Source organism: Cotesia glomerata, linkage group LG4, assembly GCF_020080835.1.
Source record: "Cotesia glomerata isolate CgM1 linkage group LG4, MPM_Cglom_v2.3, whole genome shotgun sequence".
Taxonomy (NCBI): domain Eukaryota; kingdom Metazoa; phylum Arthropoda; class Insecta; order Hymenoptera; family Braconidae; genus Cotesia; species Cotesia glomerata.
The window spans coordinates 17,296,991-17,322,773 of NC_058161.1; the positions used below are offsets into that span (position 1 = coordinate 17,296,991).

The 25,783-nt window shown below is 32.2% G+C and overlaps 2 protein-coding genes across 10 annotated transcripts; one reads left to right on the forward strand and one right to left on the reverse strand.

Annotated features, from left to right (window-relative positions):
* The first annotated feature begins 12,012 nt into the window (after nucleotides 1–12,012).
* Nucleotides 12,013–15,622, forward strand: LOC123263253 (pro-resilin-like). Of its 9 annotated transcripts, XM_044725860.1 has the most exons (5): nucleotides 12,013–12,223; nucleotides 13,644–14,510; nucleotides 14,655–14,714; nucleotides 14,799–15,069; nucleotides 15,160–15,622. In XM_044725860.1, exons 1-5 carry the CDS (start codon nucleotides 12,157–12,159, stop codon nucleotides 15,287–15,289), a joined length of 1,395 nt encoding a protein of 464 aa, XP_044581795.1. In that variant the 5' UTR covers nucleotides 12,013–12,156; the 3' UTR covers nucleotides 15,290–15,622. The 9 variants fall into 9 exon arrangements, with proteins under 9 accessions (XP_044581795.1, XP_044581790.1, XP_044581789.1 ...); XM_044725855.1 differs by having other exon boundaries at nucleotides 13,644–14,288; nucleotides 14,397–15,069; XM_044725854.1 differs by having other exon boundaries at nucleotides 12,014–12,223; nucleotides 13,644–14,714.
* Nucleotides 15,623–19,193: 3,571 nt separating this feature from the next.
* On the reverse strand, nucleotides 19,194–25,413 carry LOC123262716 (high-affinity choline transporter 1). The gene is made up of 7 exons (XM_044725077.1): nucleotides 25,116–25,413; nucleotides 24,624–24,964; nucleotides 24,180–24,544; nucleotides 23,807–24,111; nucleotides 23,348–23,627; nucleotides 22,671–22,888; nucleotides 19,194–22,485 (listed from the first exon to the last, which is right to left on the reverse strand). The coding sequence occupies exons 3-7, from the start codon at nucleotides 24,451–24,453 to the stop codon at nucleotides 21,766–21,768; spliced, it is 1,797 nt and encodes a 598-aa protein (XP_044581012.1). The 5' UTR covers nucleotides 24,454–24,544; nucleotides 24,624–24,964; nucleotides 25,116–25,413; the 3' UTR covers nucleotides 19,194–21,765.
* Between the last annotated feature and the right edge of the window lie 370 nt (nucleotides 25,414–25,783).

A 25,783-nucleotide genomic window follows, 5' to 3' on the forward strand; every position in this document is an offset into this window, starting at 1 on the left:
AGGCACTAATTCTTATCAAGACCTTTCTGATGATACTAAATTAAACTATGAAAATTTCTTTAAAAATAATAATATGCTCGTTACAAAATTTTCCTTTCTCTCTCAATTATTTAAATCATAAATAACTATTGCTAAAAAATATCAAACCCAATTTACGATAAAGACATACCCGTTACTAAATTTTTCTTAGTCTCTTAATTATATAAATAAATTTTCGGCTTATAACCACATTGACATGTACAAAACAAAATAAATAAATAAACAAATTTCGTTTACCACAAAATTCTAATCTATTTATAACTACTTCGAAAACTTATCAAGATAAATTGTACTGTACTTTCTTAAATATTGACGTTTTTAAAGATATAAGCTCATTCCGATGTTACACTCATCAAGAGCTTTCATCTGAGTACCCACATGCATTTTGATATATATTTCACATAAATAATATATATGAATATTTAAAATATATGAAAAATTGATGTGGGTACTCAAATGAAAGGTCTCGATGAAAGTAACTCCAGGATGAGCTTATATCGTTAAAAATATCATCAGTGGACAAATTACAACGTCATTGCTTTATTATTCACATTTTTTAAGATATAAGCTCATCCTGATGTTACACTCATCAAGAGCTTTCATTTGAGTACCCACATGCATTTTGATATATTTTTCATATAAATAATATATGTAAATATATAAAATATATGAAAAATTGATGTGGGTACTCAAATGAAAAGTCTCGATGAGTATAATGTTGGGGTGAGCTTATATCTTTAAAAATGTCAATAGTTGACAAGATACAAGGTCATTTCTCAACTATGTATCTAGAGAGATCGAACATTTTAGAATGCAGTCTAAATAATTATTATAATAAATTAACTATTTTAGAAAATCATATGAAACATTGAAAAGGCACAAATTCAGCTAAAGAAAAAATTTTTTCCAGTTTTCTTCAAGATTTTTACTTTTATACATTCTCTAGTTGAAGAAAAAAAATTTTTTATACGCCCTTCTGGTTCTGCAAAGCCAAAAGGTCGTATATTTTGAGATACGCTCTTTTGATTTTAGTAACGCAAATTAGTCTAAATAAATTTAGTTATATAAGTCGAGGTAGGATACTTAATTAATTTATATTAATTTTTATACGCATAAAGAAGTCGCTACGCAATAAAACGTTGCTGAATTGGAAAATTTATAACATCAAATAAATAATTGCGATCTGAAACTATCTGAGTTTTATTAATAATAATAATTAATAATAAAATTAAATAAATAATAAAGATTGAGCTGAGATTGAGATCGAAAAGTTCGTTGAATTTTTTACCTCACTCTGGTTTTAAATTCATATTAGATATCAGTAAACTTGGAAGTATTTCAATTTGTAGATATTGATCAGGCATTTTTTTTTATATATTTATTATTCACCTGAAATAACTTCGCTCGCATATTGATTCAGTAAAACACAACTTTTCTTTTAATGTTTTATTATGCGAGAGCATGGGAGATAAATTTTTCTGTTGAAATAAAACTTTTATACTACTTATAAATTATAAATATTAGTTTGATAATTTATGTGGGAAATGATAAATTTGCTTAATGCCACTTACATGAATGATTAAAGTGATGGCACTTGTATTACGCTTCTGGGATTCCAATTGATTTTTCTCTCAGCTCATGGCTTTGATGTTAATGGATTGTAATAATAAATAATAACAGAGGTAACTCTAGTCTTATAACACTTCTGGTTTAAAGTTATTATTATTTTACGAAGTAAATTTGCGGAGTGGAGGATTTTTAAGTTATTTAATTACTCTAGAGTTAAATTATCTCTAAGGATTTTATTTGTATCACAATTTTTAATACCCGAAAAATTAGTATATTACACACCTCGGAAGAAATGTCTCAGATCACATGTAATTGTTGGCCGAGGCTTAGCCGAGGCCAACAATTACATGTGATCTGAGACATTTCTTACTTTACTTCCCGTGGAGTGTATACTATTTTTTTGCTCGACGAAGGCAGAAAGGAGTAACTTCGTTTAGCGCAGCGGGCCGAAAGTTGACGCTTTCTGCCCGTCGAGCAAAAAAATTATTTTAAGAAAAAATATCTATGTTTATTCAACAATTTATAGAAGGAATTAAACTTTATTTGGTTTAATTTAACATTAAATTGAACCATTTTTTTTTGTTTAATTATTTAAGTTAATTTTACTTGTCTTATGATTTTTATTAGTTAGAAAAAAGTTAAATTTTTTAAAAGCACGTTGTAGTTTATAATTTGTTGTATTAAATTGGGTCAATTATTTGTTTCTGCGATTGTTCATTTAAAAGTTTACAATAATGTGTATTGAACTGAGGATTTTTTTTAAATTCTCAACAAAAAAAAACTTCGAGCCATGAATTATTTTTTTCTTTTTAACTAAATAAAAATAAAAAAATAATTGCTTTTTGTTTAAAAATTACGAAATGCGTATTTAGATATTTAAAAATTAATAAAACTTTTTTTCTCAGTTTGATATAAAAAATTTTTGATGTTTAAGAAAAATTGCATCAATATTTTTTTTTAATTTCTACAAGCAGAATTTTTTTTACAAATTCTCTCTATAATAATTTATTTGTTAATAAATCTTAAAAATTGCCATATAAAAATTAATTTCAGTAATACTAAAGTAATTAATTTTAATTAATTAAACGTAGTTACGTTAATAATTTATTATTTTTTATTTTTAAACGTCAGGATTTATCAACAAGACTTAAAACCAAAATAATCTTTATGAAAATTAGGTTCAATGTTCCAAAAGTGAAATTTTTTAAAAAATATAATTAAGAATTACATAGTTGTATTTGTGATAAATTTTTTGAAGTATTTATTAATAATTTCACCTATAAAAATTGTTGAAGTTAATTAAAATTTATTTTATTGTATTGACAGATTATTATTATTATTAAATTTTTTTTATTATAAAGTAAGATCAAGTGAAACTTTTTAAAAAATGTATTCGATTAAACCAAATTTAAAATAATTATTTCAAAAATGTTAATTTGAATAATAAAGCAACGAGTTGTGTGTAAAAGATATAGCCTAACTGTGGGACTGTTGATGTTAATTATTCAATTTATTTAAAAACGACGAGAAATCTGGAGAAGAAGTTAGAGAAGCATAAATGGAAAGGAATAATTTAATTATTCAAAAAGAAAATATTTTATTGAGAAAGTAAATTTATAATTTAAATTTATTGAATGTAAATGTAACTTTATCCAGCTTCTAAATGTAGCCATAATAATTTATAATCTTTTAGACCAAAATATTAATTTTTTCTTTTTCTTACCCGATAATTTATATTCATTTAATAAAACAAAGTAATAAAATGACTTCGCTATTTTTGACGCGTACGGTTAAATAAAAATATTTGTCAACAGCAAGTTGTTGTGCCTTCATAGTAGGTATATGTACAAATTACATAAAATAAAGAATTTAATGTAATAATTAATTATTGTTAATAAACAATTTAAATTATTTTATGTATTTATTAAAGAACTAAATTGTTCTTTTTAAAAAACATCAATTTTGAAAGTAAAGTTAAAAAATTAATTTCATATTTTTTCTCTCTTTCTAACAAAGTTTCTATTTCTTTATTTTTATTGCATATAGTTTTTTATTCCTTAAAGATTGGGAGGTTAACATAGAAAAAAATAAATAAAGACGTGACGAAAGCATGTCAGTCATAAGAGCCCGTTTATAAGACTTTTAAAATAGTCATTTTTGAAACGTTTTTTTCTAAGAAACTAAATGGTAGATCATTTTCAAATTTTGACAATCAATAAAGTAATTTATATGTATACCAAATTTAACAGCTTAAACTTGAAAAATTTATTTAATATTAGCAACTATTGAACCTCCGTAAAACTATTGCTAATATTCGTCTTAAAGTTAATAATCTATATTATTAACAAAAGAAGCAAAATTTTGAGATCAGTGTATTTATATGATAAAATGGGTTTTTATGGTTAAATTTGGTATTGTTGGAAAGGTCTTGACCTGAAGTTGTGCCCTTTCAATGTTTATATCGACGTTCTAATTAGCAAATTGTCTAACTTCATTTTAGAGAATCTTAAATCGCGGTTGGTGCCATTCGAAAGGGCTTGACCAAACTTAGATTTTGTATATACTTTGGAAGGATTCGGACCGGTAGATTTTGAAAAATCGCAAAAAAACTACAAAAAAAAATTTTTTCAAAAGTGGTTTTTTTGGAATAACTTTTAAAGGGCTTTACTGATCAATTCCAAAAACTGATCAGCTTTTAACATCAAAAAACCACGTCGATCGCCGCCAGTCCGGTCAAAATCGGTTAATTCGTTCGTGAGTTATCGTTGACGAAAGAAAACCAAAAAAAGTGTTTTCTCGGAATTACTCCGAAGTTTTCCACTCTATCAATATGAAATTAAAAATTTTTCATGAAGCTTAAAAAACTGCGTCGAATGCCACCAACCGCGTGAAAATTGGTTCATTCATTCAAAAGTTATTGCGATTTGAAACTTCAAAAAAAAGTGTGTTATCAAACTTATATCAAACTTTTGAGCTCGAAGAGCTCAAAAGCATACAAAAGCTATTTTTTTGAGCTCGGAGAGCTCAAAATAATATAAAAATTGTATTTATGAGCTCGAAGAGCTCTAAAACGTCATAAGTGCAATTTCAAGCGTTTAGGTATAGAATTGGCGGGAAGTTGTAGGGATGGCCTTCAGGGTCAACCGTTTTCCTAATTTTTTTTCACTTTTTTTGCGATTTCGCGAAATCGACTGGTCCGAATCGATTCCAACTCACAGGAAATCTAAGTTTGGCGAAGACCTTTCGAATGACACCAACTGCGATCGAATCGGTCAAGCCGTTCAGAAGTTATAAAAGGTTCACACACACACACATACACACACACACACACACACACACAGACGTACGGACATCATCGTAAAAATAAGGGAAGCTTCTTAGGGCTTCAAAACGTCGAGATCTGTTGAAACCTCGACTTTTGCAAAACAAGGTGAAAACAATAACTTCCCGATTTTTCGAAAATCTTCGACTTTTTTGACGGGAAGTTAAAAAGTTGATTTTATTCTAGAAAAATATTATTTAACTTAGAAAATTAATATATATTATTAAGATAATAAACGAAATTTTGTGGCCAGTGTATTTATTATGATAAAATGGGTTTTAATGGTTAAATTTGGTATCATTAAAAAATTCTTGAGCTGAATTTATGCCTTTTCAATGTTTCATATGATTTTCTAAGATAGTTAATTTATTACGATAAGTATTTAGACTGCATTTGAAAATGTTCTATCTTTCTAGATGCATAATTGAGAAATGACCTGGTATCTTGTCAAATATTAACATTTTTAAAGATATAAGCTCATCCTGGAATTACATTCATCGAGACCTTTTATTTGAGTACCCACATCAATTTTTCATATATTTTATATATTTACATATATTATTTATATGAAAAATATATCAAAATGCTTGTGGGTACTCAAATGAAAGCTCTTGATGAGTGTAACATCAGGATCAGCTTATATCTTAAAAAACGTGAATAATAAAACAATGACGTTGTAATTTGTCCATTGATGATATTTTTAACGATATAAGCTCATCCTGGAGTTACACTCATCGAGACCTTTCATTTGAGTACCCACATCAATTTTTCATATATTTTATATATTTATATATATTATTTATATGCAAAATATATCAAAATGCATGTGAATACTCAGATTAAAGCTCTTGATGAGTGTAACATCAGGATGAGCTTATATCTTTATAACGTCAATATTTAAGAAAGCACAGTGCAATTTATTATGATTTTTCGAAGTATTATAATAAATAGATTCGAATTTAGCGATAAACTAAATTTGTTTATTTATTTATTTTGTTTTGTACATGTCAATGTGGTTGTATATCAAAAATTAATTTATATAATTAAGAGACTAAGAAAAATTTAGTAACGGGTATATCTTTATTGTAAATCGGGTTTGATATTTTTTAGCGATAGTTATTTATGATTTAAATAATTGAGAGAGAAAGGAAAATTTTGTGACGAGCATATTACTATTTTTAAAGAAATTTTTATAGTTTAATTTGGTATCGTCAGAAAGGTCTTGATAAGAATTATTGCCTTTTAGTTTTATATATTTTTCAGTAGTCAATTTTTTATGTCAAGTTTTTGGAGGAGTTTTTAATAGTTTTTTGGTTCTATAAATTTGTTCGGTCACATTTGTCCATTCAATTATTTGTAATTGATCCTGTGATACCGAGCACTATTATTTTTAATATTCATTTAAAAAGTACCCAAACTATATACAATGTCATAAATATAAAAAAATCATTAAGCCAAAGTTTTCTTATCCATAATTCATAAATCTCGGCAGTCGCTATGCGACTGCCTGTTGCTAGCAAAAATTTAATTTTCCAGATTTGAGGAATGAAACCACTAAGCAGTGTAATGACTTTCATGATTATCATTATTATCCCACCAATACCGTTTTTTAAGAATTAGAAACTGTGAGAATAAAGTAAACTCCACATGCCCGATTACTGTCATTGTTGTTATGATGATCATAATTGAAATGATGAATTAATATTTAAAAAAATAGTTATTTTATAAAATGAATAGTACACTTTAGCCGTGATTAATGACAAGTGTAAATTGCGCAAGACGCCTACACCTTTTTGATCATCCGATTGCATGTTGAACGTCGTACCTGCAGTAATAGTAACCCCTTTTATTAATAATCAATTAGTGAGGTACGTGGTGTGTAGATGATGCCGACGCGGTGAGTAAAGCGTGAGGCAAGCATCCGTAACAGCAGCATCTCCAGCCAATCAGTTTATAGGCTCGTCTTTTACGGCCACGAAATAACTAATCTATAATGTATACCGCCGTATTATTTCATCCAGTGTGTATGTACCGTACCACGGATATTAATTATCTGGGGCAAAGATGCTATACCTAACCTCACAATGGGGGTCTGTCACTCTCTCTCTCTCTCACTCAATCGCCAGTTCAGTGCTTTATCTCTCTATCTTTCTCTCTCTCTCTCTCTTTTTCTTTTTTCGCGGTGGCTGCAACCGACATTCAAACAACATCAAACATTGCCATCAGACGTAGACGTTCAGATTTTACTTTCGCTTTTTCTTGTATTCACTCTCCGTACAATACGTATACGAAAAAAAAAAGTTTAAGAAAAACAGTCATAATTATATGGCGGGATGCTTCAAATTCGCGGTAAATTGGATCACTGTTGTAATTGTAATTACTTTTTTTTTTCGCTATGTTATTTTAATTACTTTCTTTTTAGTCTTGAGAATTTTTCAAGGTCAATTTAAAGATCAGTATAAAATTATTATTGTTACAATGATATTCATCCCCCAAGAAAAAAAATATATTTCGAAATAAATAAAAAATATATTTTAAGTATATAAATTATGTATAGTAAAAATATTTTTGATAACCAATTTTTGGCCGATTTTCATATATCTATACTTCTATATTTCTATACTAATATTATAAAGAGGAAAGATTTGATTGTTTGTTTGTTTGAATTGAATAGGCTCCGAAACTACTGAACCGATTTGAAAAATTCTTTTACTGTTGGGAAGCTACACTATCATCGGGTGACATAGGCTATATTATATTATAATTAATTTTGAAATTTTTGTTATATACCCGTGCAAAGCTGGGGCGAACTGCTAGTATTTTATATATTTCAAATATATTTTAGATATATTCAAAATATATTTTTTTTATATTTTTAGCTTTTTTTTATGTCTTTTGAGATACATTTTGAATATATCTAAAATATATTTAAAATATATAAAATATATATGAAAATCGGCCAAAAGTTAGTTATTAAAAATATTTACTATGCATATTTTTTATATATTTTTTTTCATGGGGGATGATCATGATATTGATATCGATGATGATAATAATGATAAAAATATTATCGATAATGATATCGAAGTTCACGGTGATAATGAAATTCATCGGAACGATATTGATATTCATGATATTGATATTTATGTCAATGATAAAAATATCATCGATATTGATATTAAAATTCACAATGATAATGATATTCATCAGAACGATATTGATATTGATGATGATATTGATATTGATGATGATGATAATAGCGACACTATTAATAATAATATTGAAATTCACGGTGATAATGATATTTTTCATAATTATATTGATATTTATAATGATTGATATTGATATTCATGATAATGATCATAATATTCATTATGCGATTGATAATGATATTTATGGCATTGATATTTATATAATTAAAAAAAATATTTTTGATAATGATACTGAAATTCAGGATAATATTGATATCAATCGGAACGATATTGATATTCATGGTGACGATATTGATATTGATGATGATAATGATAGCAATACTACTGATAATGATATTGAAATTCACGGTGATAATGATATTTTTCAGAATGATATTGATAATGATAGATATTCATGATAATGATTATCATTATCATATTCATTATGCGATTGATAATGATATTCATGATATTGATATTTATGATGATGATATTCATCGTAGTTATGACATCAATTGTGATATTGATTGATATTCATCAGAGTAACGTAAATTTTTATGATGACATCATACTTATGGTGAAGATGTTCATGATATTGATATTCTTGATGATAATGGTAATGATATTCGTAATATCAATATTAATGATGATATTGTTAATGAAAAATGATCATGATATTGATAATAATGATCACGCCAATGATGATAACGATCATGATATTGATGATAATGATCATGACATTGATGATAATGATCATTTAACGGTGATAATGATCATGATATTGATGATAATGATCATAATATTAATGGTAATGATATCCAAAATGATTATTGATCGACTGATAGATTTGATAATTGATTCAACTATATAGAAAAAAAACCTTGAACTGCTTATGAACAGCAATATGGCCTTTTGAAAACAATGAACCACTGTTGGTCTGGATCGCGACTTGGCCAACATAACCTGAGCTAGCAACTAAAAAGCTATTAATAAATGACAAAAGAAGTGAACGTTGATAAAAGACAGCATTTAAATAAAATACTGGGCGCCTTCTCATCTCAACTCATCTTATTCTCCTTATTAGTATTATTATTCTTTATTATTACTTCTTACTTGTTTTCTATTTTTTTATTATCATTATTATTATATCTACCTGAGAGCTCAAAGTGATCTAAACGTCAGAACGGATTTTTACGATCGTGTGAAGCGATAATATGAATGCGCTTGACTTTAAAAGATAATCTGTATAACTATTACTAATACTTAATACTTAATATTTCAGCATCGCGCCCCCACACACTACCACCTTAGGTGCACACACAGCCATCAACATGTCACGTCTCAAAGTGATTCGTGATCCACGTGACAGAATTGTTATAACTTGTACATTTTTATGATCAATCAATCGCCTAACCCGTCTTCAAACACTATCCTCTATTACACACTACTATCCATAATCGAACACACAATATTATGCTACGCTTTGCTTCAATATAATCGCAAATAAAACCGTAGTATAAATGTGGGCCAACACTAAATAAAACTTTTATTCAATAGAATAACTAACACCGACACTATTATTATGATTATTATCATCATCATGACTTCTTCATTGAATGCATCAGCAAAATCTCTGCGGTTTTACCTTTATAATTAACCTCGTGTGGTTTTTCAGACAGATTATTAACCGCAAGCTATCATTATTTTTATATTATTAATTGATTTCTTTGTTCAAATACATCTACTATGTCATTATTTAGTTGCAATTGCTATCACTTTTATAGATTGATGTTACAAGGTACGGGTCAAATGTTACTGGACAGAATGTTAATTGTATTATACAATACTCAGAAAATTAAAATTACGTATTTTTATCGGAAACATATATATTGTGGGTGACTTTCGCGATAATAATAAAAATGATATTTATTATTTATCACTTTGATATTGATATTCATGATGATAATGATATTCATCATGACAGTGATAATAATAATGATAGTGATATGCTTTATAAAATTGATAATGACAATGATATTTACCATGACATTGATATTGATATTGATATTCATCATGGTATTGACACCGCTAGTAATGTTAATCATAACAATGATATTCGCCATGATATTGATATTTATATCAATACCGATATAACTAATCGAAAACATAATTGCAATGATATTCTTGATGATAATGATATTCATCATGACATTAATAATAATAATAATAGTGATATATATTTTATAAAATTGATAATGACAACGATATTTGCCATGACATTAAAATTTATAATGATATTTACCATGAAATAGGTTTGTAAGTCATATTGGTATTCATCATGATATTGGTAATGATAATGATATTCACGATATTTATTATAGCAATGATATTTATAATATTCACCAGTAAATAGGTGCGTAAGTGATATTGATCATGATATTTCCGATGATAATGATATTCATCATGATATTGGTAATTATAATGATATTCATGATGAAAATATCATTTATCACATTGATAATAATAATGATATTGATATTCATTATGACACTGATATTTACCACGAAAATGATATTTATAGCGATTTCACCATGAAATTTACAATAATAATGATATTCATCATGCTATTGATATTATAAGTGATGTTTATCATGGCATCGATATTCATGATAACATCCATAATGATATTCATTATAAAAATGATATTCGCCATGGTATTGATTTTTGTATTGATACTGACATTAATATTTAAATTCATTTGTGAGTGATATTGCTATAAATATCGATAGTGATATTCATCATGATACTGATATTCATGGTATTAATAAATTAATAATATTTATCGTAATATTTATAATTATTAATTTTTATGATTTTTTAAACGACGATACTATTCATTGCGTGATAGGTAATGACAATGATATTCATCGTGATATTGCTAATTTTTTTTTTTAATTTAATCAATCGATTATGCTCATCATAATTTTTTCTAAAAGTACTTATCTAAAACTAAAAGTATTACATTAATATCCGGACTTACAATGCATGCCGCATGGCTTGAAAGTATTTTTTAAGCTTATCCGAGGGACTCTGACATTTTATGGGAATTTTGAGAAAGTAACTTCATGAATACAATCGTTAGATTTCTATTAAATCAACCTAAAAAATTCTTTAGACTAAATAACTACAAAAAATATTTTTTTAATCAATAATTTCTTACATTTCCAAAAAATTCAAAAATATTATCCAAAAATAAAATAATTAAATTCTTAATTGCTTTTTTTTAATTTAAAATTTTTTTAAACCCTCAAGCCAAAAAATTTTTTTTTACTCCTTATTAATCACAAGTACTTAAAATTCCGACATGACAATTAAAAAATTGACTAATTATCGATAATCATTTGTAAATAATAAATTACACCCAATTACTCAATCGACAGTCAACACGTTTAGTCAAAAAAAAAAATTATTTATCTACCAGCAATACGTCAAAAGTGTCACAATTGAATACCCGAAAAAAAAAAATATTCTTACATTTTACAATTATTTATTACGCTGTAGCGTAAGTGTGTGGTGTCACGATGAGATAACTCTTGAAATAATACCCGCAACTGTCACACAAAACATCCATTTAAAATGACATAACTGACGGATAAAAATAAAAGTTTATCGAACAAAAGAATCAGATCAATTTCTTGGGCCAGGGTCAGTCCCCCGGCCCCTCAAGATGCACGGAGATTCGCTCTCCCTCTCAACTGGTACTTAGAGCACATTCGGCCCGAATATATCGAGTGGGGGGCGCTGCAAGACATTTTACTCGTCGGAGCATCCTCCCGTAGTTCTTTTAATACGCGATTACTTTCTCCAAAACGTTCCTCAACTATATAAACGTCCGCGACACGTTCTTTGAATCATGTTAGAGCTAATCGTGTCATCGGATTGTTGGTACATTTGTTCACTAATTATTTAGTAAGCCACGGAGTTCCGTTTAGTTTAAAGTTTTTTTTTTTTTATTATTGTGGGTGAATTTTTAAAATGAACCACAGTTGGGCGCTTTTCGCGGCAATTGCTTGCGCTATTGTCGCGCCTGCTCTTTCCGAAGGTAAATTTTTTTTTTCTTCATTCTACGAGTCGTGTGTGTGGTAGATTTTTTTTTGGAAAAAAATTACTGGCAAAACTTCGAGTGACGCCATCTATTATTCAAAATTTTATCAAGACCTTCGGGACTCTCTTAAAATTTTTATTTTTTTTTAAAAGTTAAAGTAATTTTAAAAAAGTATATTTTTGCGTTCCAATTTATTTAATTATAATTTTTGAGAAAATAAAAATTTTGAATTAAAAAAAAAATTAAAATTTTATAATTCTCGAAAAAATCAAAATTTTTACTCAAAAAATTTTTAATAGACAAAATCCAAAAAAAAAAAAAAATTTTCCAAAATTTTTAAATTTTTCTCCAAAATTCAGATAAATTATCAAAAACTAAAAAATTGTAATTATTTACGAGTGGGGTCCACCATTTTAATTTTCATTTTTTTGAACGAAATTTCTATTTGGTTTTATCAATATATTTTTTTTTTGAAAAATACATAAAAAAATGAACAATTTAAAAAAAAATGTTGATTATCACAATTTTAACAAATTTATAAATTTTTTTAGAAAATTTTATATTTATTTTTTTTTTTTTAAATATCAAAAAAAGATAAAATAGAAATTATATCTAAAAATATGAGAGCCAAAATTTTTTCCAACCTTTGAAGACAAAAAGTCTATCGAAATCTTTATTTTTTTCTTTCGTGATATTTTTTATCAAAAATGTGCTGTAAAAATAAGCAGAAAAAAAATTAAAAAATCTTAATTTTTCTCCTAGATATGGCCAAAAATGGGATTGACCCCATTTGTAAATAATTACCAAAATTTTAAATTTGGTACAAAAAATCTGACAAGGATTAAAATACACTAAAAATTACTCAAAAAAATTTTTAATATACCTCAAGTCCAAAAAAAAAATAATTTTCCAAAATTTTTAAATTTTTTTACCCTAAATTTAGATAAGTAATCAAAAATTCTTATAATTGACATTGATCAAGGCTAAGAAAGACCTGTTAAAAGATCAACCATAGAATAAATAAATAAATAAAAATCGTGACCAAGGAAGAGTACAATAAAGTGATTTAAGATAAAGGTGTAAGGTTGTTACTATAATAAAACTCGCAGAATTAATTTAACTATTACAATAGCATAAAATATAAATAAAGAAGCACGGGAGTGAACAGTTGGCACTTTCACCTTACCTGGTTTATGAAGACCAGGCACGAGCTGAAATAATGTAAGAAAGTGCGATGCCGTTTTGCCGATGTTTCTTGCTATTTTTTCCACGTTCATTACTCTCACTGTTGCGAGATTATTTCATTACCGTGATTGTGTTGTTACAATAATGACGGGCTTAAACAAATAATGAGACGAACCAGTGAAAGTTTATAAATTATATCTGAATTTTAAAACAATGACCATTCTTCTTTCAGCACCACTTGGCGGCTACTTGCCTCCGTCGACCAGCTACGGAACTCCGAATTTGGGCGGAAGTACCTTTGGAGGATCAACATCTGGTGGAACCTTCGGAGGGCAACCAGCCAGCCAGTACGGACCTCCATCTTCCGGAGGAAACTTTGGAGGACAGACACCTTCAAGCCAGTACGGAACTCCGAACGCTGGTGGAAACTTTGGTCAGGCACCATCGACCCAGTATGGAACTCCATCTGCTGGTGGTAACTCCTTCGGTGGTTCAACTGCGATAGCATCTGCTGGAGCCACCAGTTTCAGTCAAGGTGGAAGCGGTGGATACCCATCAGGTGGTTCCCAAAGACCATCAACCCAATACGGACCACCATCAAGTGGAGGAAACAGTGGGCTCCAGGGTGGTAGCGGTGGATACCCATCAGGTGGTTCCCAAAGACCATCAACCCAATACGGACCACCATCAAGTGGAGGAAACAGTGGGCTCCAGGGTGGTAGCGGTGGATACCCATCGGGTGGACCTTCAAGGCCATCAACTCAGTATAGAACTCCAAGTGGAAACAGTGGGTTCCAGGGTGGAAGTGGTGGATACCCATCGGGTGGTTCTTCAAGACCTTCAACTCAATACGGACCTCCATCATCTGGTGGAAACGGTGGGTTCCAGGGTGGAAGCGGTGGATACCCATCAGGTGGTTCCCAAAGACCTTCTCAACAATACGGACCTCCATCAAGTGGAAACGGTGGGTTCCAGGGTGGTAATGGTGGGTACCAAGGTGGTTCCCAAAGACCTTCGACTCAATACGGACCACCATCAGGTGGAAACGGAGGATTTGGTGGCGCTCAGAGGCCTTCAACTCAGTACGGAGCTCCAACAGGTGGAAACGGTGGGTTCCAGGGTGGAAACGGTGGGTACCAAGGTGGTTCTCAAGGACCTTCTCAGCAATACGGAGCACCAGGAGGTGGAAATGGAGGATTTGGTGGTGCCCAAAGACCATCAGGTCAATACGGACCTCCATCAGGTGGAAACGGTGGATTTGGTGGCGCCCAGAGACCTTCAACTCAGTACGGACCTCCGTCAGGTGGAAACGGTGGGTTCCAGGGTGGAAATGGTGGACACCAAGGTGGTTCTCAGGGACCTTCTCAACAGTACGGAGCACCAGGAGGTGGAAACAGTGGATTCGGTGGAGCTCAGCGGCCTTCAACTCAGTACGGACCTCCATCAGGTGGAAACGGAGGATTTGGTGGCGCCCAGAGACCTTCATCTCAATATGGACCTCCGTCTTCTGGCGGTAACAATGGATTTGGTGGATCTCAAAAACCTTCTCAACAATACGGAACTCCGTCAACTGGGTTCGGTGGTTCTAACAACTTTGGCGGTTCCACTGGCTCAGGATCAGGACCATCTCAACAGTATGGAACTCCAAGCTTTGGCGGGTAAGTTTCAACTCTTTTTAGATAAGATCACTGTGAAGATTTTAATTAGTAATTGGAATTAGTATCGATGAATTTGTTAATTGTTATCAGGCAAACCGGATTCGGAAGCAACGGTCAATCTGGCGGATACCAGGCCCCTTCAAGGCCGTCAACAGAGTACGGAACGCCATCAGCTGGTGGTGGACAGCAATACGCCAGCAATGGGGGTTATCAGTACTAGTTATCGAACGTGATAACGTCGAGAATAAATCACGAGCCATGATTCTACTTAAATCAACCTCACCGACGAACCCAAAAGATATGGTCGCCTACACATTATCTTTCATAAGTAATCCACTTCTCGAGTCCTCGAAAATGTCTAATGAAACGTCGAAATGACCATATATGGTCCCTTTTTTTATATGTATATTTGTATATTCATATATATATTTTTTTATATATATGTTTGTAAATTTTGTATGACTCGAGTGTAAGCTATTTGGATTTGGATCATCCATTTTATTTATTTTGTAAAAAAGCTTTTTATACTAATAAAAATTGCTAGAAGTAAAAATTGTTTTTTTTTGTTTAGTTTTTATTTAGATTTGATTTATTGGATCTAGAAATTAGAATCAATTTTTTTTTTTTTTTTTTTTATAACCCCGCTTTTCAGACTTCTGTCTCGATGGGGGTCCGGCCGAGAACAGAGGCGGACTCCAGGCTGATCGGTACATTAAGTTTGGCAGAATAAGTTTGGCGGTATGACATACTTTTTCAGCCTGGAGAGTAACGCAGCGATGTGCCGACTTTGGGGAAACTGCACGCATTCGCCTGTGCCCCACCAGTAGCACAGGGCTTGGGGAAACCATCGAAAAACCCAAATCTGTACAGCCCGGCGTAAGTTACGGGCACCGATGTTCACTGAAAATTAAATTTCAGCTCACACCGGGATTCGAACCCACGCCTCACCAGTCCCAAGCAAGCATGACAAGCGTTGTACCGCTTAGCCATGGGACTGGCAATTAGAATCGATTGATTAGATCTGATAATTAGATTTAGAAGTTAGATCTTATTATTTAATTTAAAAATCGAAATAGATTAATTAGATGTATAAGTCAGATCAAATTCATTGGATCTAGATATTAGTTATGATAAATTGGATCTGCAGTAAAGTCGAATAAATTGGTTGCATAGATCAAATCTGATTAGTAAGATCTAAGGAATTCTATTCAGAAGTCAGATCTGATTAATCGGATTTTATAAGTCAGATCCAATTCATTGGATGTAGGATCTCACTAATTCGGTCTAATGAATTAGACCAAACGAACTAGATCTAATGAAATTGATCTGACGAACCAGATCTAATAGATTGGATCTAATAAATCAGATCTTTTAAATTAGATTTAATGAATCAGATCTTATAAATTGCATCTAATTAGTCAGATCCAATTGATTGAATTCAACAGTCAGAATCTGAAAATAAAACCTAAACGTCAGATCTGATTCGTCAGATCTAATGAAATTGATCTGATTAATCAGATCTAATGAAATTGATCTGATTGATCAGATCTAATGAAATTGATCTGATTAATCAGATCTAATAAAATTAATCTAATTATTCAGATCAGATAAAACGGATCTAATGAATCAGATCTAATAGATTGGATCTAATGATTCTGATCTAATAGATCGGATCTAATTAATCAGATCTAATAGCGTGGATCTAATGAATCGTATCTAATAGATTGGATCTAATGAATCAGATCTAATAAATTAGATATGAAAAATTGGATCTAATTAGTCAGCTCGAATTAATTGGATTCAACAGTCAGAATCTGAGAATAAAATCTAAACATCAGATCTGATTAATCAGATCTAATGAAATGGATCTAATTATTCAGATCTAATTAGATGGATCTAATGAATCAGATCTTATAAATTGGATTAATTGAATCAGATCTTATGAATTAGATCCAATGAATCAGATCTTATGAATTAGATCCAATGAATCAGATCTTATCAGTCAGATCCTATTAATTGGATTCAACGGTCAGAAATTGAGAATCAATTTTAAACGTCATATTTGATTAATTCGATCAAAAAATTGGATTTAAGGTCAGATCTAATTAATCAAATCATCGCAAGTTAATAGCCTGAACAAATAAGATCAAACAAATTTGATTTTAATGGAAAGTACGACAAAATTTTAATCTTCGAACACTATTCAATTTTATCTTCAGTTTCTAATAAAAAAGACTATCAATAACATTCGAATTTACTATTTTTTATTCTACTATTCGAGAGAAAGAAAACATAGCACGTATCGTGCACACCCAAGAAGGGAAGGGGGACAGAAAATTAATAGAATGGGAAACGGATAAGGTTACTCGGGTGAGTGTGTGGGACGACGTCCATGTAACTGTATTCAGTTTTAGAGTTTGACGAGCCGGACGGTCGATTTATCGATTGGTCGTGCACGAATACCGGGGACACATGAATAAATAAGAGCTCTTTTCTATTTTCTCCGGTAATCTTCAAGCTAAAAACTACAACAAGACCAACTCCTAATTTTAATCCATAATTTATAACCTTCGTTTTATAAATAGCAATTTCTTTATATTGGTGCATAAAAAAAATTCTGAAAAAACACTTATTATAATTAATAATTAGTATTGAAAAAATAATCAAATTTTTACACACCATTTTATTTATTTTTTAAACATTTATAATCAACATTCATTCTTAATTATACATAGTTTATTATTTTTTATCATTTTAATTAAATATACATATAATGCCGTAGGTTTTTAAAATTTCATTTGTTATATTACAGCGTCTTTTTATAATTAATGGAATACAGGTGGTTTATTTTTTTTTTATTATTAACATTATTGCAATTATTATTATTAATGTAACCAACTTACTGTTCAGACATTCTTTACACTTCTATCTAATTTTATTAAATACTTTCTGCTGATATGTGTTCGTACTTTCGCATCAAATACTAACTTAATGCTAATAAAAGCATTATTTTTTTTTTTTTAATTTTATAGTATTTTTTTTGGTATTAACATTAATATTACTGAAGCTTACCTCGTAACATTTAATTGATTAATTGTTTTTCTCTTAAATAAAAATAAAAATTACTTTTTGTTTAAAGTTAGAAAATTAACTGACAATACGTCATGATATGTATAGGTTACTTGTTACAATGTTGATTTACATGTATAACCAGTGATATGTATTGATTACTTTTACTATAAGTATGGAGCAAAATTAGATACTAATAATGATAGATGTAGCAAAAAGTTTCAATAAATGTTAATGCATTAATTAGACATAAATTAAAAAGTCTTATCAAAACAAAAAGTCAGATCTGAATAATTGGATTTTTTTAACACGCTAATTAATTGAAGTTAATTAATTGGATCTATTAATCAGATCATATTAAATAGATCTAATTAAATAGATCTAATAATTAGATCTAATTGAATAGATCTAGTAATTAGATCAAATTAAATGGATCTAGTAATCACATCTAATCAATGAGATCTATTTGAATCGATCTAGTAGCCAGATCTAATCAATTAGAGGTAAAAATTCGATCTGATCAGTTAAATGTGAAAGTCAGATGTTATTTATTATATCTAGAAACCAGATCTGATTAATTAGATTTAATTTGTCAGATTTGATGCAATTGATCTACTCATCTGAATCTAATTAATTTGTAACTTATTCCATTTTATTGGATTTAGTAATCAGATCTAATTAATTAGATCTAATAACCAGATGTAACTAATTTGAGTTAGATAATTAGATCTAACTAATTTAAGTTAGATAATCAGATCTAACTAATTTTAGTTAGATAATCAGATCTAACTAATTTTAGTTAGATAATCAGATCTAACTAATTTTAGTTAGATAATCAGATCTAACTAATTTGAGTTAGATAATCAGATCTAACTAATTTGAGTTAGATAATCAGGTCTAACTAATTTGAGTGAGATAATCAGATCCAACTAATTTGAGTTAGATAATCAGATCTAATGGATTAGATCTAAATATTCAATCTAATTATTTTAATTTTTGAGTCAGATGTGATTAATTAGATTAGTTAATCAGACATCATTATCAAAATTTTTTTATTCAGATCTAATTATTAAGATCTCTCATTCAGATCTGATTTATTGAATCATGACTATTAGATCTGATTCATTAGATCTAATTAATCAGATCTGATGTGTAGATCTGAGCATCAGATCTAATTTTTTAGATCCACATAAATCTGATTTCTAGATCTGATTAATCGGATCTGGACATCAGATCTGATTTATTGGATCTAATTATTTCTGTCTAGACCACGGATCTGATAAATTAGATCTAAATTATTCGATTTAAAAAGCAAGATCTAATTAATTAGATCTGAATATCAGATTAATTCATTAGATCTAAATATCAGATTAATTCATTAGATTTAAATATCAGATCTAATTAATTAGATCTAAAAAAATAATCTTATTAATAAGAATTTTTTAATCAGATTTAATAAGTTCGATCTAATTAATTAGATCTTTTAGATCCGTTTTTTTAGAAGTAAATTTTCCGATTTTTTCAACCAAATCAAAACGTATTAATATACAATATTGCTCCATTAATTACAACCCTTAAAATTAATCTAGCACCAAAAAATACATTTACACTTGATAATCTTTTATTACTTGTATTTTTTTTCTTTTTTTTTTTCATTTTTTCAGATAAATATTATATACCTTTTTTCCATTATTATTATTATCAATATTAACATATAATTTTTTTCATGATTTTAAATTTACTGTCGCGCGTTAAAATAATCGCACGTTCTCAGCAATTAAAAAAAAAAAAAAAAAAAACAAATAGTTAGTAATTACTACGTATATAAAATTAAATAAATAAATCTTTCCTTAATATTTGTCAATAACAAATTAATAGTTCCGACAAATAAATTTCTTCCTTATTCAACTTTACCGGAATAGATAAAAAATAACAATACTAAACTTAACATCAACCACTTTCCCATTATTAACAATAACGTTGTACACTTTTACAATCTTATCTTTCTCCCTTTGGTGCTCTCTCTTCCCTCCCGCCCTCTACCGTGCGCGTAATTAAGTAACATCCTTCACTCGCACAAATTAATCCAATTTTATAATACATTTATACTTTTTATTTTTTTAATTAATATTATTATTATTATTTTGTGACGTAATGGCTCAAATAAAAGTAACAAGGATGAAGGTAACAACGATGACTTTTGACTTTACACTAAATATTTAATTAATTATTAATATTATTATAATTTTTACTATTTGGGAGTCTTTAGTCATTATAATTATTTTTTATATTTTTTTTTTCAAAACTATATACATAAATATGTAAATGCTCGAAGGTACGCGTACACAAGACTGAATCCGGTCAGTCATTACATTTATTTATTTAATTATTTTTTTTTTTAACTATTGGCTTACTTGCACTTGCGTATTCATTAGACATTTTTCCATATATTTATACTTTAATCTTGTAATATACTATATGATAAACACAACTCATATATATTTATTTATATATATGCAGATCGATCTGTTTTGTTATTTGTTGTGCTGACAAACGAGAGATTGATCTAGATATTTTTTATCCGTGCGAAGCTGTTGGATAAAGGGAAGAACGATTGATTGCAGTATGAAAGCTTCCGATTAATAATAAATCTAGTTAATTTTTTTTATTCTTTATATCTATGTCTAGAATCACTCGTTTGTCGTCGGTGGATCGATACATTTTTTCGGAAAAATAAGTAATTGGATTTTCAGTGGAATTAAGATCTAATGATTTTTACGTTATGATAGTCATAGAATGGATTTTAGAGATGATCTAATCATTTTTGTGAGAAATTAGATCTAGATCTAATTAATTAGATCTATTCAATTAGATTAAAATTTTAGGATCTAATAAAGTATCTTTGGCTTTTGAATTTTATTGAAAATATTAGAGTTAAGATCTGTTTAATTAGATTCAGATTTAATTAATTGGAACGAGATCTAATTAATTAGATCCGAATATTATTAATTGATTTTCCAATTCTAATAGATTCAATTGATTATCTCCTCCACATTTCAAACTCCACTAAAAATCCAATTAAAATTTCCAATCATCATTATTTCAGACCGTCTGCCTACACCAAAGCCTTCTAATAAAACTTTAATATATACAACAATAATGACAATACATCAATATTTCGTGTCTTTGTGTTATAAATATATTTCCATGTATATATATATAATATAATTATTTTATATTAATAATTAATAATTAATATATATCTCAAAAAATAAAACAACTAGGCCTAAGTGGCGATGCGGTGTCTGTAGTTAATTCCGTAGCCGAGATAATCCCAAAATGGCGACTAGTATCACGAGAAATGGATGCTAGTCACAACCAGAAACTGCAGGTAGCTCCATCTTGTGTGATAGCAAGCTACCCGAGTGACTAACCTTGACTAGCGACATCTCTTGGCTTACGGAGGTAACAAAACCCCAAACCGATGACGAAACTTGATTGAAATTACTTACTGATTAGTTCAATAAACTTATTTACGTAGGTATTGATAAATAAACAATAGACAACCGCATCACCAGAGTTATTGTTGGTCACAGCTTGTGATCATGGAACCAATTATAGAGTAACCTATAAGGCAGTATTAGACTGCAGCTGACGTATGTTAGTATGGTGAGGAACAGTGTGACCACCAGAAGCACCACCTCCACCTCCGCTGGTCCCACCGACATTAGCTGCTATCAACTGGCTATTTGGTTCTAGTTCCATGTCATAGTCCGGCTCGAGTGCTGGATTAACTCGGCCGTTAGATTCATCTTTGCTGCCGTATAGTTTTCCCATTCCGGCTGCTAAAACTGCCATTTGTTCACCTTCGGCAGGATCTGGGCCAACGCGTTCCACGTCCTCAGGGATGTTAACCACGCAACGGAACACATCGTACCCGGGTGCCAGTTTCCCAGTTAGGAACACGTACTGGGTTCCCCAGGAGACACCAATGAGAGTAATCAGGGATATCAGCATTGCCATTGTGCGAAAGGGGAACATCTGGACCTGGTTGACCTCATCGTACCCCGGAAAGTGGATCAACGCGGGTAAACCTAACATAGCTTCACCCCCGCTCAGTCTTACCACAAATGCGATAATGTAAGCTGCTAAACTGCCGTAGGTGTTGCAGTAGTCCTTGAAGTGGACCACCATCAGCAATTGGGGGAAGAGTATCACGTAGACCAGGTCAGAGCACATTGACCACAGACCGTAGATTGATGGTATTGTTAATGCCATTATGGTGCTGAGCACCCCGACAATCGCTATCCCGACCCGCATCACCCAGATTATTTCCATCTCCGACGCCTGGAGTCGACAATAAGGCGTTAAAGGACTGGTTGCTTTGCCAGGATGGACCCTTTGCTGATTGGCTTGGTTCTGAGTCTTTAAACTCCAACTGTCTGGAGATGATTGGCTAACAAGGCCCCAATTGATGTCTCGAAAGGGTCCATTCTGGCTAGATCCTGCTAATCGATAAAAGAATCACTTACCCGTTGGCGGAATATCAACTTGTAGACGTTCCTGGCAAACATCGAGCTGGCTGACAAGATACTGCTGTCAGCTGATGACATCACTGCAGCTGAGACGGCTCCCAGCCCGAAGAAGGACACAAAGTCCGGTGTGAGATATTGAAGTACCATCGGCAGGATCATGCTGGTTTCTCCTGGGCCCAGTGGATACGGTCCTCGATACCCAGTCTCGTTCCAAGCTAGACAACACCAAAACCCCAAGCTATTATTTGTGATACGGGGCTTAAATTAGTCACGGGTGCGTTGGTGTGTTTACGTAAGCTATCGAGTCGCATTATAAGCACCCTCCTACGGAATGGAGAGGGTAAAAAGGATCGAAACACATGTCGGAATCCCACGGCATTGTATTGAAAAGCGCGACCCCTGCTAAAGTTTTAACTTAAAGTACCCGTGGGTTGAAATTCTATCTCTGTCGCATCAACCACCAGCCTTGCCAAATGTCAAGTAGCCTTGAGTTTGCCGTATCGAGTTTTTGGTACGTGGGCTGGCAATGTTAATGTTGGTTTAGGAGCACCCTAAGGGGAACCTAAATTCCCTACAAACGGGAGCTAATTTAATCCCCCAAGGCTACCAAACTTTTATCAATAGAGGACAATAGTTGTATTGATGGTCTGAACCATTAGATTCTAAGTACTTACGTGTTCCTTTGGCGATGGCGCCGATCATCACTGGTGGAATGGCCATCAGGATACACCCAGCGGCTGCTACGTAGCTGAGCAATTGGGCACGTCCTGCTGTTTTGGAGGACAGCACCCTTTGGAAGTAAACTTGCCAGGGAATACCTCCGAATATGAGAAGCAGTCCGTAGTCGAGGTAGGACCAGTATTCCTCGGAAGGGACACTTCCGATCCAATCTACGTCCAAAGAATCCAAAGGCTGAACCAGAGGATTCATCCAGGCAAAGGGGATACACATCCACTGTAACAACCAGGAAACTGATGAATCTCTTTGATGGATTCTTTTCAGAGTTTAGGGAAGTTTGTAGGTTTTCCTTTAGGATCATTATCCGGGAATTGGTACGGATTCGCGTGGTAAGCTGGATAATCTAGGCGGTTCGGCAATTGGGTAATAAGGCGAGGATTTTATGGTGCTCTTACCAGTCCGATGAATATACAGAACAGCTGGATGACGTCTGTGTATGCTACTGCGTAGAGTCCGCCGAACAGAGTGTAGAAGACTGCGATGCAAGCGCTGAATATGATCGAGTGGCTGTGTTTCATGTCGATTATCACAGCAATGGTGGCACCTAGCGCAGCAAGAATCCCAGCTGCCCAGAAGACTTCACCACACAAAGCTGGTAAGAATAGCAATCCACCCATTCGTTCGCCAAAGGCATCTTGAAGTGGATCCAACATCGTGATGTACCCCTGCTGTCGCATTTTGTTAGCAAAGAAAATTCCACCTGAAAAACACACGAGCCCTCATTGGTTAGCGGAAATTCGGGAATTGATCATTCGGGGTGATATTTACCGAAAACAAGACTAAGAGCGTAGCCGAAGGGAGCTTGGCACCAAACCAGGCCCCGGGTGTAGACCATTTCTGCAGTTCCATTGATGTACCCGCCTCCAACCCATGTTGCAGTCATAGTGAAGATACCGACAAACAGGCCGATTGATCGGCCAGCCAGCATCACCTCTTCCTCGGAATCATTTCCAGCCTCTTTCTTCCTTGCTGCCCAGATTCCGACGCCCAGAATCAGGACGTAGAATAGACCAATCGACACCACACCGGCTATGTTAATCATCTTGGGTTGTGTTAAATCAATGGGCGTTAATTCAAAATCACGGTATCGCAGGTCCGAGAGGTTTACGTCACGATTTGCTAAGTTTGGAAACCTGGAGAAGATATTTATTGATGATTGATGATTCTTTTCTTGGAGAGTTGAAGTTAAGGGGGAAGGGATGATCTAGTTACCTCGCAAGACCCCGTGGGGTACAGTCACGCAACAGCGGGGGACAACCTCACACCGTCGAAGGTGGCATATGATCCAGCATACGGTCCTTAAAGATGACAGCGGGTGATACGCCACCAGACGAAGATACCACCGGCGGACTCAAATTATTCGGGGGACAGCAGTCACCCCACCGTAGCGAGGTCTTCTGGGAGGGGCTATTCCTTGTCCTAAACGCGAGGCCGCCCATGGGCGCTGATGGCCATTGATTTTTGCCCAACTTATTGGACCCGCTGCTACCGCGATTTAACGATTTATATGATATTTTATTGTATTATGATAATCCCGACAACTACCTGGTTATCTGTCAATAAAATTTCGTCCACCATAAAGTAAAGCTACCCAATTCGTTGGATGGCTGATGATTGATTATGACCCAAGATCAAATTGGTCAACATCAACCACCAACTGGATACTAACATTACAAGCTAGACTAATTGGAAAATGGTACTTACTTGACAACCAGGTGAAGCGCTTCAGCTTATCACGAAGCCGCGACGACCTTAGACATCACACACAACAAAAAAAAATTTCCCTCGACAATTTGACACCACAATCTTGAATTTACCGTTTTTTACCACAACAACTTAAAACAACAACCAAATAGAGTGTTTAATTATCTGAAAACCGTGGTCGTCGCCGGTCGTCGGAGCGACGTGATTTTTAGGTGACTAACGTCGCGGCGACCTCCCCGCACTGAAGGCACTTGATGTTACGTAGGCGAAAACCTACCGGATCCTACTCCTACAGCGGCGGCTCCTCAATAGGGGAAGCTACCTTGGACAGGGGTAGTATCGATTTTCGGACTCCCCACTCAGACCGGGAGATACCTCTACCCCTGAAGTGACTCCCCACGCAAGGTCTCCTAGTGACGTCACTAGCTCGGGGGTGCGTCCTCGATAGATCCCCTCTCTGGAGGTCGTCCAGGACCTGGACAAAACAGTCGAGCGTAGGCGTGGACTCGAAACTTTTCTATCTTTTTGCGAAGGGGTTAGCGTTTGCGCGGACCTCTTTGTTAGTCATGCCAAGGTAAGGATGGATTGCTATTGTTTAACGATTGTGCTGACGTCTGGGGCCCTCGTTCGATACTAATGATAACTAAAGATCCTTTTACTGAATAGAA